General features: G+C 36.0%; 1 protein-coding gene across 1 annotated transcript in view; it reads right to left on the reverse strand.

Annotated features, from left to right (window-relative positions):
- The window catches only part of LOC149797019 (PDZ domain-containing protein 8-like), a 118,503-nt gene continuing 102,030 nt past the window's right edge, over positions 1 to 16,473 (reverse strand). Inside the window, exon 22 of the mRNA XM_089960697.1 lies at positions 1 to 15,744. Coding sequence (XP_089816823.1) covers positions 15,358 to 15,744 — 387 coding nt within the window. The 3' untranslated portion in view covers positions 1 to 15,357. The remainder of the gene's footprint in view (positions 15,745 to 16,473) is intronic.

Below are 16,473 nucleotides of genomic sequence, written 5' to 3' on the forward strand. Positions count from 1 at the left end.
TGAAGAATAAATATATTTCATATATATATATATAGATATATAAAATGAATGATCACATTGAGCTTGATATGAGGAAGAAAAAATTGTAGGTAAAAGCGTCTACAATAGTTTCAACTTCTGAATGTGAATGTACAAGTCTGATTTACACAAATTTGGATTCATAGAGCACACACACTAACTGGTAAATGTCAAATACAATAAAACATGACCAATAAGTAGGGGAAAAAGATGATTTTAAAATACTTTCATGAATCAAACAAATAAAAATAAAAAAATCATTGTGATACATGCGGAAATAATACCCAGTATTTGCTGTTCAAAGATAGTACAAATTCTTAACCATAAAAGGCAGTTTGACAGAGTACAAGATATTATTAAGGATATTACAGGTCTAACATGAAAATCAAAAACAGATCTATTGGGTAAAGATATTACAAAAGATGTTTGAATCTTGATGCTTTGATATTAAACTCAGCCTTGAAAAGTCTTTGAATTTCACTTAATAAAAAACATCCTAAAATTCAACCCAGCCTCAAAAATTGTTTCAATTTTGACAAAAGAACTTTTAAAAGTGATTAAATGTGATGTGATCACAACTACATTCCAAAAATGAATTACATTTGAAGTAGTTCCAGAAATTGAAATATAAATAAAACTTCATGTTTGAAATAAAGAACAATTTAAACCCACTGCCACAGAACCCATCAAAATGCAAAATGAATTAGAATTGCATGGTTCCCACCTCACTTTTAACTGGATGTCACATTATACCTATTGAATCACTGTTGCTGTTACATATGGTTTTGGGGGCCCCATGTAGTCAAATGGTGTAAAGCGCTCATCATTACGGATCACTACCATCTCACCTCTGTCTAAGTGGGTTCGAATCTCGGGTTCAGGCAATGTGGTTATGTGAGAAAGCTTGCCAGTAGCTTCTCGTAGGTCGGTGGTTCTTTCCTGGGTTTTCCTGGGTTCTTCCTCCACCATTAATACTGGCTGCCATGTATAGCCCATCTTGTGCTGAAAAATGGTGTTAAACCCAACAACAACAACAATAACAACATATGGTTTTGAGCTGAAACAAATAATGTAGTGTCAATTTGAAGTGACTCATAAAAACCTGCCCACTACCTCGCCCGAGTAATTCTTCCAATGGCAAGCAATTTATACCTGGCTTTTTTGGAAAAGAATTACAATGAAAGCTGAAATTTTGTGACCAGGGTCAGGGTCAATGTTGTTTTTTGTTCAACAGATTCCTTCTAACAAACTGCACAGACCCAGATCTGCTGGCGTATTATGCAACAGCAGATATGGGTGTGTGCAGTTTTCAGCTGGACTCTACTTATACGAGAATACATACTATAGAGAGGATTTTTACTTACCCCAGGAATGAGAAAAGAAAACTGACACAAGAAGATATAAAAATGCAATTATTACTGTACAGGAAAATGAAGAATTAAAGAGATGAAGCAAACAAGCCAAGGTGTATGTTGAAACTCTAAATAAAAGTCTGCTAAATAATATTCTCTGAAAGTGGGAAAGGAAGAGACATTATAAACTTTTTGTCCAATATTCTAATTCCCTTAGGCAAAAAGCAAAGCAAAAAATGCGTTACTCTAGCAAGTTACCGATAAGCATGACACAAGTGGAAAAGTAAAATCTTTGAAGGACTGTTAAATCTGTGTTGTGTGAGATAACTACATTTGAATTGTGGACAAAAAGCATAAATCTATTACTTTTGTTGGTTTTGACAGTGGACACCCACAATGTAAAACACACTGGTAAATGTAAGATTAATTGGCTTAATTCGTGATTAGGTCCCTAAAAAGTCCTTAAATTTCAGTTTGAAATTTCTACATGAACTTCTAGCTGCAAATGTATATGGAAATTTTGCAACTTTGTGACCAACACACAGGGAAAAAACATCCATGAAATACAACATCTAACAGAAAAATGACAAAAAAACCAATAAATTGTCAACATATCTATGGTCATTACCAATGCTGGAATTTCATCCATGCTTCTTTTGAATGCCGATTACAGGGATGCTGATTGTCAGTAATGTTCCCTCATGAAGACCACCATCACATCCCATGCAAATGTGTATCCCCAATGAAAATTTTGTTTATCCAGACAGAAACCACTGGGTCCCATGCAATACTCCAATTGTTATTGCCTTAACAGCAGCCATGGTCTCATTACAGACCTGGTAATCTCTGTTACCAAGTTCAATATGTCATTGAGCCACAATTTTTACCACTTGAGGGTTTCAGTTATGATTAGACAACAATCTTATTCTCTCACTTTTTGCATGACTTTAGGAATCATCAGGATTTACAGAAACACATATGCATATAAACTGTTTTATTTCAGATAAAGAGGATTGATTACTCAGCCTTTTCTGATCTGGGACTGGGGAGACAAAGGATGGTAACTTTGTTTTAGCTTCCCAACGGGTCAACCTAAATTCATGTTAAACTGAAGGGGTGGATGAACCATTCAGTGTGAATCTGGTGTTTTCATGTGGACAGTGAGACTGCAAGTGCAATGAGCTGGCCTGTGTCAGACTAATGTGGAACTGTCAATGTTGACACCACCTTAAGAAAAAAGACCAAATCAGAAGACTGAGATCTAGAAGCTTGGCTCCTGTTTGTAACTAATGACTGACTTTTTGTTGTAAGGAATGAGAATAGCCTTTTCAGACAGCATCTCTTGCATGACTGAAATGGGCTTTCATCATGAGGAGACTAATGAACACAACAGACAAGCCCCACTGACTTCTTGGAGGTGGGCACTGCTGTGCCGGCATCTATGCCGACTGTAATTTCTAGTGACTGATCCTTCAGTGAGATTCCCTCTGCAAGCAAAGTGATGTTCTCCTATTTGCCAAGATGGAACCTTCATACAGTTTGAAACTTGGATCATTTGGTCACATGAACAAAGTCTCAGTCACCTCTGAAATTGGACTGGAGCATCATCAGGAGGAGCGTCCTTAACAGGTGGCCCAGATGTCTGAAATGTTATTCCAAACTAACCAACTTGTGTCAAGGACGGACTTCTTGATTTAGTAATTCCAGGCACACAGTGTCTCTATCAGCAGCTGGAAATAAGTTTTGAAAATATGGCACATAACTATTAGAAAGCTTGGTTGAAATTTGATGGAAGTTATCAGTACAAACAGAAAGACCTGTTGAGACTTGGGGTCAAGAAGCTGTCTTTCTTAGCAATGTAGTAAAACTTGATCCAACTGTGGAAGCAATTTGAATAATAATTTTAATAATTTTTTGTTTTCTTTGTTTTTGTTTTTTAATAGATCAATGGGATTCAAGAACTTTATAAGTAGCCAGGGACTGATTAGAGGGAAATGGTGGCAGAAGCCAGAAAACCTCTTCTTATCAATATTTGGAAAGCTAGGTTTTCTCAAGTCATCATCAGATTGGGAATGAAAATGGTATCTTGTGAGTGTGAATCTGAAAGCATAGAAAAAGAGTGGGTCATACAAGAAGCCACCTGTCATACATGCAACAACTGTGGTGGCAAAGCAGGTTATGTGACACAGTGAATACTGCTGGAAGTTTGGCCATGTCATGACATGGTTATCTACAGCCATTCACTGTACTGTCTGTCTAGGACTGATACCAAGCATCTGGAAATAGGGCACCACTGTACACAGTACCAGGTCATGACAGAAAAGCCAGGATCAGTAATAAGCCTGTCTAGTGTCAGTCTGCAGTACTTCCAGGACTCTAGTACTGAACAGCATATCACAGTTCTGCTGCCAATTTTAAAAGGCATGTAAATTAAAGCCAAGACTGCAATAGACACACTTGGATGTTAGACATTATTGATGTCATGAAGTCAAGACTGGGTATGAGGGGGATAAAGATCACAGAAATGGCAGGCATAGGGTGAGGATATGTCAGCACTAGTGTGGTCTACAGCTGGAAATGACAGGCACAGTGTGAGGATATGTCAGCACTGGTTTGGTCTACAGCTGGAAATGACAGGCATTGGGTGAGGTTATATCAGCACTGGTGTGGTCTACAGCTGGTTGGTATCCAATGCTGAAGTCTATTATTGTCTAACCTGGAAAGGATGTGCCCAAGATGTTGGTATATCAATTACTTGTCTAGAGGGGCCAGGTCAGTACAGGCCTATTGGTATTGCCATGAAGATCTGTTCTTGGCAACCAGAGTGGCGTTGAAGCTGACACTGTTTGAGTGGTTCATGATGATCAAGACTGCTGAATTTTCATCTGAATGAGGGAACTTTCTGCCTTCAGGAATTAATGCAAATGAAGTCATTGATAGAGGTGGTATTGGTAGTAACATGATGATACCATCTGCATTCCTTACTGTGCTCTTCTTAACCAAGTCATCTGCCAATGTTGGTTGTTTGGTAGTGAGGGTCACCCATACATCTTCTGACCAGCATGTAGGGCCAGAATTCATCTTCAGTGAAGACAGAGCATGAAATGGACATAAAACAGCTGGAGTATACAGTCAAATCTGTTGTAATGGTTGTCTTTATTCAGCAGACACCTATTCAAAACCTGTTCACAATGGCCATTCTAACTTCCCTTTGGTGAATTTTCTGTATTAATGTTTTATATGTAACAGTCACCTCCCTTCTTCAGTGTTAATCAAGGTGTTTCCTGACCAAAAAAAGAGATTTATTCCGGTGGTCAATGGAATGTATCTACAAGGACTGCTTAGTCTGTGCAAACTGAAGGCATTGTTTGGACAAAGGATTATCATGTGAATCAATGCGAAAACATTTCATATCAAATTTTCTTGTCAAATTTGAAAGTTTGGCAGTTTTCTTCATGATGGCAGAGCATGGGAAAATTACTTGTTCTATCACAGCAGAAATGTGCCAGTATGACAGGCATAGTTCAATATCTTCATCTATCTGCCTGTGAAATAAAGCCATCTCCAAAGAAAAAGTTAACCACTGAGAAGAGATATAAGTCATATCTTGCTTTATTAAGGTCAGGGGTCAATCGATATTTAAAACTTGTCTGTAAAGCCAGCCAAAGTTTCATGGGTCACAAAGAATAACCATTTACAGCTTCTTTGGATTTCCTATTCACTAAAAGCTTCTCATATCAGCTGACTCTCTTTTTGTCTCATAGAGGTGGGCAAGATACTAAAGAGTGAACAAACAGCCATTTGCAATTGAAACTGGTACAAGCTGGCTGGTGAATGAATCAGTCATCTATTTTACAGTCCCATGTAAGCTGTAAGTCAGTAGTGAAACTACTGATTTGTCATGGTGCACAAAACTGGAAGTCAGTAGTGAAATTACTGATTTGTCATGGTGCACAAAAAGCTGGAAGTCAGTAGTGAAATTACTGTTTTGTCATGGTGCACAAAAAGCTGGAAGTCAGTAGTGAAATTACTGTTTTGTCATGGTGCACAAAAATTGGAAGTCAGTAGTGAAATTACTGATTTGTCATGGTGCACAAAACTGGAAGTCATTACTGAAATTACTGATTTGTCATGGTGCACAAAACTGGAAGCAAACAGCCTTAACAGCATTTTTATTGCTAAAGCAAGTCAATAGATATAACATATCTAAAGATGAAATGTTGTAATGGCTACTCCTCTGATAAGACAGTTTTAAGAACATGATGGAATGATTAAGACTCAGTTGGTCCCAGTCAATCTGCAATGGTTTGTTAATAAAATAACTTGTACAAAACAGAAACGAATATTGATTACACATAATATCTTGGTATAATTTAAATACTGTTGTGAATGTTGTGCAGGAATTTCACCATCTCTGTAGCAGATGTTCTGAACTATTTAGTAATGGGCTTAGATTAATGCTAGATGAATCAGTATATGAAAATGTGTTTAACACCTCAGGATTGATCACGTTTTCCATCACAGGCCTAAACTGACATTGGACTTTGTAACCAGAAATGTTCTGGAGTAGATGCCCTGTGTGATGTGAGCAATTTTCATAATATGTACACCACCCTTTACGACAAGAAAATAGGATTGTCTTGTGTAAAAACACTCGTCATGGGATTGCTCAGAGGATCCTTCATGAAGGTAGGATGACAAAAGTGTCAGGGTTCAGATAATGAAATCTAAAGACACTATGATACGGTTTTGGATCACCCAAGATATTCCAAATATGGTTGGTCAAAATTTGACAGAATGAGAGTATTCTGACACCTCATATGGGTTGCCAATGGTAGTGGATGATGGTATACCACAGATGAGTGATGGAAGGCTTGGGGAAGGAAATGCTGTGTACCCCTCTCCCCTCCATGCAAATCAGGGGCAGATGACCAACTATAATTTGCTTGGCCAGGAGAAAAAGGAAACCCTGCCATTGTTAAGAACCACCACTATGAATTCTCTGGTGACAATCATCCCTTGCCTTGTCTATTTTCTAAAAGGGTCATGCAAAAATAGGAGATTGTCCTGAACGTTAAAGGGTATCTTGCTTTCTCACCTCCTCAATTCAATGCCCTAATAGAAGTGGAGAAACAAAGGGAGGGAGTGCATAGAAAAGCAGCATAGATCATTAGTGGCCTTTTCAGCTAGACAAAATAGTTGTCAGATGCACAACGTTAAGTAGGGAGGAAGTCAACAAATGTTTCTGACTTTGAGAAGGCGTAAAAGAATTGTTTCTGCACTTTAGCAACATCCAGACAAGGTAAATATGGATACAATATCTCTGTTAACAACTTTTTACCATTGAGGTGAGAAAGTTGCATGCAATATACTCACCACAAAAAAGCTCTTGCATCAGCAGGATCATGAATGCTCCAAGTGATGTCCTGTAAATTTTGCAATCTTTAACAACTGTGGCAAGATTCTAAATGATTAACTGTTGTCATCGTCATCTACATCCACCAAGGCACTAACACTGTAAGCAGAACTGACTGAATTTGGATGATGACATTCCAATGGAGGTCAAATTCTATATAACTGCTATATTGCTGGCATGAACTAAATTCAACCCATTCCATAGTCAGAATGGCATGTTCTGACATTTCCCCCTTCATCAACACAGGTATTGTCCTCCTCCTGTACACCAATAGTCCAGGGATATAGCCTTCCATATCAAAACACTGACAAAGTATCATCAACATCCATCATCAGTTTGTCCACTGGATATGCCATAAGTAGTGAATATATTATGGAATGCCTGTCCAGAGCAGCTGGTTTAGATCAGTTATATGGTTTACAAGTAATGGCAGCTCACTATAAATTTCATAGGAATGGTCAGTCCAGTTGACTGGTCGTCCAGATGGGTAGCTATGCTGTCCGTCCGGGTGGCCGACTTGCCAGTTGGAGATAGACTCCTGTGCAATGTAAATATATATATATATATATCTCACTTGTATAGCTGAACCAGCTTGTCAGTAGGAATGGTGTACCAAAGACAATATATACCTTGCACTCTTGCGAGCTGGTGCACAATGGTTTGCCATACTATACGGGTCAAAGTGCAAACCTTTATGTCTTGTTCTCTTAATATTTGTATGCACAGATGGGGTAAATGATACATGTACATGCTGATGCCTCATGGGCAGGGGACAAGTTTGACTGTAAACCTTCATGCCTCATACAAGGGGTAATACTGATTGAAAGCCTTTACACCCCATGGATGAGGTCCTTTTTGTTTGTGGGCCTTATTTGTTTGTAAGGCTTATCACCGGTGAGATTACAATAGATAAATGCCATTACTTCTTGTCAATATACTGACAACGAAGATGCCCTATTGATCCGACGCAATTCCAATACTTGATTAGACTGGAATTGTCTGTGCTTTCTACTATATTCACGGATACAGTATGTTGTTATGCCATTTCCGCATGTGCATGGGGTATGTGGTTGGAGAAGTCATCTTGACATCCCCATGAGACTATTCAATGATTTAGATGTGAGGTGTATAGAAAGTCTTGTTGTGATGTAGTAGTCTATTAATTTCTGCAGCCCCTGAGCTGCTTTTCCAAAACAATGGACTAAGTATTTCCAACCAATGAGCAACTGTATGTTTAGACACATCTCATGTCCATCCTCAACAACCTTAAATTGTTTACATCTTGCACATGGTTGTCATCTCTGCAATGAAGAAAAGAAACAAAAGTGCATATAACAAATATGAATAACTTGAAATAATGTAATAACTTGAAATAATGTAATAACTTGAAATAATGTAATTGAAATGACTTAGAGGTGTAATAGTTGATAACTGCAGCAGACAAAAAGGTCTCTAGTGAAACTGAATGCTACTAATCAAAATCTCATGTAAAAATAATGGATACAAAACTTGCAAAAAAATGGATACATTCACCGGAATTCAAAAAAATTTGTATGCACCACATAAAACAAGATTCTGACTTACTATAACCCTGAAAATACTGAGGAGGACATCTTTATTGCATGACGGGGAAAGTGAAAACTGGCATATCTGGGTACAGTGGTAACCTTTAATGGTAAAAATGGGAGTTAACCTGTAAGAGTTTTTCCCTTTGTCTATATTAATAGCGAGAAAGACGTTTTTCATCTTTCCATAAGGGCTATTTTTGGAAGTAGCCAAAGAACTCTATCCTAATTTAATGTGATTAGGTAATGTATTTGACATCGGGGGGAAAAGAAGGGTTGAAACTGACATTTTCTGGGTTCTTGCAGTTTCATTTTGGTCATTACAGATTTTTCTTCTTTCTGCAATAAATGACAGAACTATTAGTGCATATTGTGGTATGTTTTTACACTGTACCTATAACTCTGTTAAACGAGGGTTGTTATCTCCCTTAGTGATTTACTTCCCTTCATGGTAAAATATGTACGTAGATTGCCATACAGTTAGTTATGTCAGCATAAGATATATCAGATACTCATGGTAATCCCCTCCTCTGAAGTGTCCTGGATCCACATCTAACCTGGATCCACACCTAAAAAGTACATGAACAGTGGTAAAATCATGCCACTAACAATGGTCCCTTACAACACCAAACCACCAACTAAAAGTTATTAAAGACACAGACGACCCTCACTGAACCCAGAGATACAAATATAAGAAACAAGAACATTATTATCATAAAAATCTGGTTATAATGGGTAAAATATATGGACAACATAAATCAATAAAATCCTCTAATACAACTGTTTTACATCTGCAGACAATAATAAACAGATACTCAAAATACATGCAGCTGACAATACTGATGGCTCTGAAATAATCTCACAAAACAATAATACACAAGTGATATATTTTGATTTCACCATATCATGCACAAGAGAGTTGATATGTATTAAAGTGCTATACACAGAGAAGTCATGACCTTGCCCCACTTTAGAAAGATTTCAACTTGAGCACAGACTACACTCAAAACTGTAGCTCAATCTGAAATTTTTAACGACACTTATCTATGGAAAAGATTCTTATCTAAGAACCTATATTGACCACCCCAGTTTAGGAAATGTGTTCAGTTTCTTGTTCTATGATTTTTTCTGAATAACAAGGCAGTCATCTCATTCTCCTTCAGATCTCTCCAAAGCAGTTGTGGGAAACTGATAATCCAATGCAAGAGATTTTTTAATTTACAAATAAACATATTTCCAAACCTTTAAATTTTAAATCAGTTTATCAGCAGGAATGAAAAATAAAAAATCCTAAAAGAAAAAGATTTGAGCCCAAAACAAAAGGAAAGAAAAGAAAACCAACTCTTTTACAAGATAAATGAATAAATAGCACACTGTGAAATATAAGACCCTTTTTCCATTTCTCTACCCAATCAGACATCACTAAATATAAGTAAATATCAGCAAAACGTCATTGTATATTAACTACAGTAATGAATGTTCCTGTCCAATTAAAGCTGCTATATTATAAAAGACAGCAATGTCAATTTACTCTAATAAATGAACACTTCACATTTAATATGACGTTTAATTGTTTTGGGTCATGGATGCTAATCTTTAGTTCAATTATATTTATTATATACATTTACATTTTTAAAAAGCACCTATCCTGTCGGGAAAAAGTATGGCAAATTACCTCAACAACTGGCTCAGTGCAAGTGAAAGACTTATACCTGACAATTAATTCTCGTGGGGTTCTCATAAATAAAGTGGAAAAAAATGCATTCATAAAGCCAACACTGATTTAGCATTGGACATTCTGGAAGGAAGTCTGCATAAACACAACTTTTAAATAAAAGAAAATGTCTGGTTGTTGTCAAGCAGATGGCTCAGCTTTACAATGTGTAAAACAGGACTTTTAACCTGGCTGATAATGAAAATAGTGATGTGGTTCCAAAGTCTGAGCTTTAATATGCACTCAAATATTATGATGCTTTTACTGTATTTCTTCTGACAAACACCCATCCAATAATAAACAGCCCATCCCTTTCATTCCATAAGAAAAATAAAGCTGAAATTTACATGGAAAAGGTTTTACCCTCCAGTTCATTTCCCATTGATAAAAGAAATACCTCATAGAACTGTCATACACATTTATGGAAAGGGAAGAAAATTGGTTAAGCATTTTAAATTTATAACCAAACAAGCTTAAAGATAATTACACTAGTACTTTCTTAATCTAAAGTATGTTTTAATTTGATATTCTAATAGCTGCCCTTCATTTATATTATTTATAATGAAACCAGAGCATTTATTACAAGAAATACAGTATGCAAGTGGGGCTTGAAGGTCATAACTCCTTATAAACCTGAAAATTAAATACGATAATAATATCACAGTAACAAAAGTATACCCTATACAATGAAAGACACTGAAGGCTTCATAGAACATTTATCAAAACAAAATACAGCATCAGGAATGCTTTAAAAAAAAAAAGAATCCAGGTGGTCAATTTTTATATTGATTTTGAAGAAAAAGTTTATGACATGTGAGAAAAAGATTGCTTAGAAAGACTACAGAGTTTTATACATGGATTTTTTGCATTAAAATCTGCCCTGTAATACAAGTATATGGATTATTAACATAAAAATCTTCCCTATAATACAAGTTCACATAACTGTTTTTCTTGTTATGTTTACAGTCAGGAATACAGAAATCATAAGTATCAATTCTGTAAAACCAAAGTATTATTAAATTGTAGATATGTAATTATATGTGTAATAATTAACAGATAAATTGTGACCAAATATTGAAAAATATGTACAACTGGATCATTCTTGCTAAGCATTTTTTCCAGTATTTTCTTATGATTTGTCATTGCACAACAGGGCTTATATTGTTCATTCTCTTCAACTATTTCATCCAAACAGTGTAAACCTTGATCTACCAGTATATGTGATGGCAGCTATTGGTGTATGTTGTTTATAGTTGGTTGCCTGTAATGACTGGATAAATACAGTATACTGTAAAAGTATCATAAAGATGGACAAAGCAACTTGGATACTATCATAATCAATCAGTAGGAACTTGAAAACAACGTTTGACATTATCACCTGTAAACCAAGACTTGTGTATGTCCTTGATGAATAGATACTTCCATAAAATAAGTAATGTTTTAATTAAAATCTGTTCTACAGTCATTTGTTTCAATAAAGATATGGATATTATTTCTAGAGGTGACTAAGTGGTTATAACAAATTTGTATCCATACAAAGAGAAAGTTATGGTGTCAATTTGATTCACCTGTTATCTATTGTTAAAAATGTTGGTTCATTTGGGCTCTAAAAGTACTCAAATTCTGTTCATAGATTATTTCTGAAATATGTTCCAAGAAAAAATAATTATTATTTTTTCTGAGGTGTTTATATCATGACACGACATACAGAATACTAGAAAAAGCTTTTAGCATTTTTAACTAGTTCAGATCTTTTAGGTAACCTTTTTAAATAAATAGAAATATTTAAAACATGATTATGCAATTCAAGTAATTAAACCATAATTAGTCATTCAGTTTGATGTATCTATATCTGTATATTTTTGAGGATTTCAAGCAATTTTTGTGTCTACACCTGCATGTAACATAAGTTAATGAGATGATTTTGGTAAAGTTTAAGAACATGACAGTTTTGAAGAATAACTGTATTTAGAAACTTACAAGGTTAAGATAAAAGGCTACAAGCTATAAAATTATGGTTTGTTGAGACTAAAACACCCAGGTCTGGTTATCTAACAAACTGCCATTGGAAAAATGGAGTTCTTGTCTTTAATAATACAGATTTGTCTCAAAAATCTTGGAATGGTAGTATCTTAGAAGTCTTGGAAACATTTTGTAACACAGAACTAGATATATATTTGACAACCTCATTCAAGTGTCAGCAAGCCAAACTTATTCTGAATTTCAGACACACTTGGGTGATGTGTGGCATTTCTCTGAATTTGTTTTTATCTTCTGGATGTTTATTTTAGAAAACTGGTAGAAAACACTCGAACAATATCTGTGGTCTTACCAAGGTTTTAAAAGCAATATCTCTGACTTTTTTTAGTTTTACTTTTGATATTTCATTGATAAAGCCCACAATGCAATTAGCCAAATCTGTAAATTCATCAACATTTAAATTCCATGAGAGATTATAGGAAATGCTAACACAAATATTTTGCATGCTCATGAGTAACTGCCATTTTATTGTGATTAATGCTGTATGTACTGGCTTATAAGATGAATCCAACAATAAACTGCACAGATTCAGATCTGCCATTGCATAATGCACCAGTGGATCTAGGTCTGTGCAGTTGTTTAGGATCAGAAGAATGAACAATATAAACCCTGGTCCGCAAGTGCATTATGCTACGACAGCTCAGGATCTTTGCTGTTTGCAGTTTGACTGGACTTACAAGTGAGTATATATGGTACTCCAAAGTCTGTGATTATACACTACAATTTCCAATCAAGTGAAAGTCCTTTATAATATCACACATTCCCTGACGAATCAAAATTAAAGTGATAATTCTAGACCCAAAAAAATTTGTCTATCTTAAAAAAGGAAAATCACCATAACCTTACAAGGAAACTACTAAGAAATTCTGGGATATAACTAAGGTACACTTCAAATAAACACTTATAAAAGCTTTGGGTAACACTGACCTTGTTTGTGTACTGTCAAGTGTACATTCTTTATATGCTGTCCATACAAGGAAACAAAATTACTAAACTCAAAGAACTTTGAATAATGTGTTCTGCTGAATGAGTCAAACCTGTAAACAGTATTATGACATATCCTTCTGTTTGCGCAAGTAAGACCAGAACTCCTAGCATATCAAGGTACAAAAATTTGGACATGTACCATATTATATGTCGAGTCACACTGCAAACAACAAAGATCCTGATCTGCCATAGTATAATGCACCTTCAAATCATGGTCTGTGTTGTTTTTTCAAGTGATTATTCCTACCACATTGCAGACCTAGATCTGCTGGCACATTATTCGATGGCAGATCTGGGTCTGTGCAAGTTGCAGTTGGACTTGTCTTATAAATGAGTATATACAGTAATACTTATACCCAAATGATTCACTTAAAAAGAGTGACTAATGTAAAACATGTGACTTTCAAAAACTTTAACTGAAGGTAAGCTAGACACTCCTAGAATATGAAGATGTCAATTCAGACAAATAGTGTGTGCATGAGTGTGTGTGTGTGTGTGTACGCATGCATGTGTGCATGTGTGTGTGCGTGCATGTGTGATTAGGAATTTTAACGTACCTTTAAAAAAAAAAATCAGTCATATCGCTATGATGTCTTCAGTGTGGCAGTTTATAATGATGTCTAGCACTGAGGCATCATGCCACAGACATGCAGCATGATGTCCCACCCAGTTACATTATCCTGACACTAGGCCAACCAGTCCTAATACTAACCTCTTAATGCTGAGCACCTAGCAAAGTAGCTGTTAGTACCATTATTGTAAGTCTTTGGTATGACTCGGCCAGGGATCGAACCCACGATCTCCAGCTTCTGAGGCAGATGCTCTAACCACCAGGCCACCAGAGCAGTCAAGTGTAGTACAGTAATGGGTGTTTGTGTGATTTGGATTTTTAATGTAGCTTTAAAAAAAATTCAGTCATATCACTATGATGTCTGCAGTGTGGCAATTTAGAGTGATGTCAAGTGCTGAGGCAACATGCCACAGACATGTAGCATCATGTCCCACCCAGTCACATTATCCTGAGACCAGGCTGACCAGTCCTAACACTAACCTCTTAATGCTGAGCACCAAGCGAGGCAGCTGCAAGTACCATTTTTGTAAGTCTTTGGTACTACTCAGCCGGGGTTCGAACCAATGACCTCTTGCATCCGAGGCGTGATACAGTAATGGATATAAAAGATACAGTAATTCCTCAACACAGCACTGTCCATGAGACAAGCTTTACAGCCACAATGCCTTATATGAGACATGTAATTTTAATATTACTTAAAAGTAATATGGTCCATTACCAAACTTGCCTCATAACAGGAACTGTGTTATAAGTGAAGGGCCTTACATCAAGAGAGAGTGCTGCATGTGGCTTTCAAAACAATCCTTGATGACATCACTGCCCCAAAAAAGTTCTATGTCTCGTCAATTACAAGTAACACAAAAATAGAAGAGTGAAACAAAATACAGAATTTCCTCACTATAAGATCTGTCATTATAACACAGTACCTGCTATAAGGTGAGGAAGATCATTATAACACAGTACCTGATATAAGGTGAGGAAGATCATTATAACACAGTACCTGCTATAAGGTGAGGAAGATCATTATAACACAGTATCTGCTATAAGGGTTGAAAGATCATTATAACACAGTACCTGCTATAAGGAGAGGAAGATCATTATAACACAGTACCTGCAATAAGGTGAGGAAGATCATGAATTCATTAAGTAGTAGTAAAACCAAATATATCAATCTCAACATTTACTTCCAGTGCCACACTGTGGATATTGTAGCAATATCACTAAAATTGTTAAAGTTACATTAAAAATTCTATATCACATACATGCACAACATTTAGTTCATTGTAAGTCAGTCTCATTATAATAAGATGGTATACCATCTATAGTCACTTATACAATAAGTCCAACTGCAAACTACACAGACCGAGATCTGCCATCACATAATGTGCAAGCAGATCTGGGATTGTACAGTTTGTTAGAAGTAATCAGTAAAACAAACAACACAAACCCTGCTCTGCATGCACATTATGCTAAGGCGGATCAGGATCTTTGTTGTTTGAAGTTTAACTCAACTTGTATACAAGTATATACAGTACTCTAAGCTTCACATGGACATGATTATATTCAGGGAATACTGCAAATAAAATGCTTGAAGACCAGAACGAAGTATGCAGTAAACTCATTTCAATAAGAATTTGTCATAATCTGCTCCAGAAATATTCAGTTTGTCATTAGATTTATTGCTGTGTGCCCTATTATGTATCAATATCAAACTGAAATTCATCATCTTCTGCATCAGCAGTTGTTTGCAGACTATCCCTGAACTGATCTTCTACTGGCAAAGTTACTGTTGGAATAGAATTCTCCATAACTGATGTGGAATTTTGGGATATGAATGAAATGGAATTCTGGGATGCTTTCTCTGTCTTCCTCCTCTCCTCCTCTTCCTGGTCCAAGCAGTGCTGCAACCCTGCACAGTAGTGCACTATCATCATCATCAAGGCTTCCATCTTCTCATCTGATTTCTCCCCCTGAATTCTCAGAGCTATTTTGTGAGCACGCTCAGTGGCTTCAGCCTCCATCCGCAACAAATCAGCTTTGTGTTCTGATTCTTTGTCTATTTCCTGCTGCAACTTGGTTACCTATCAAAAGCATTCAAATCACAAAGAAGTCACTTTCAAGCAATTACTGAAGTATCAAAATGAGAAATGTGTTCCTGATCACAAATGCCTCAAAATGATCTAAATACAAACCTTAAAAAATATGATGGATGGATGGACATGTGTTATATTTTATCCCCCACCACTGTCATGGTAGGGCATGAAAAATACTTTTTGATCATTTTTGCTTGAGTGCTTAAAAGAATAATGTTATTCAAGCAAGTCTGAATTGATACTGGGTCTTATTTAATACCATTTTTGTAAACATTCCTATCTTTCCTGCTTTAAGTCAATCAACACAAAGTAATGGCTGGCATTATGGAATAGAATATGTGCCTACTGATATATATACATATAGTTTAAATTTTCTTGATTTGTTTATAAAAAAAAAGACATTTTCAATGGAACATAAATTTATGTCCAAGTTTGCATATTTATAGGTATTCAATTAGTAACCAATTGCTAATACCCAGAATAAAGAAAACAAAAGAAATAAAAATATGCCAATAACAAAGGGTGGTCACTTTAAAGATTAAAACAATACTACCACTAGTGTGAGCACAAATCAAACTCCTGCCAAAATTAACCCGTAACATGATGTTTACATCTGAGTACTGAACATCAAACTGAACCAATGCAGCCTACAGCACCAAACCAACAGTTATTAAAGCACATCTAGATATCTTTCACTTAAACCAATGTCCATAAAGT

Source organism: Sinohyriopsis cumingii, chromosome 6 (genome assembly GCF_028554795.1).
Source record: "Sinohyriopsis cumingii isolate HCF-2022 chromosome 6, ASM2855479v2, whole genome shotgun sequence".
Lineage (NCBI taxonomy): Eukaryota > Metazoa > Mollusca > Bivalvia > Unionida > Unionidae > Sinohyriopsis > Sinohyriopsis cumingii.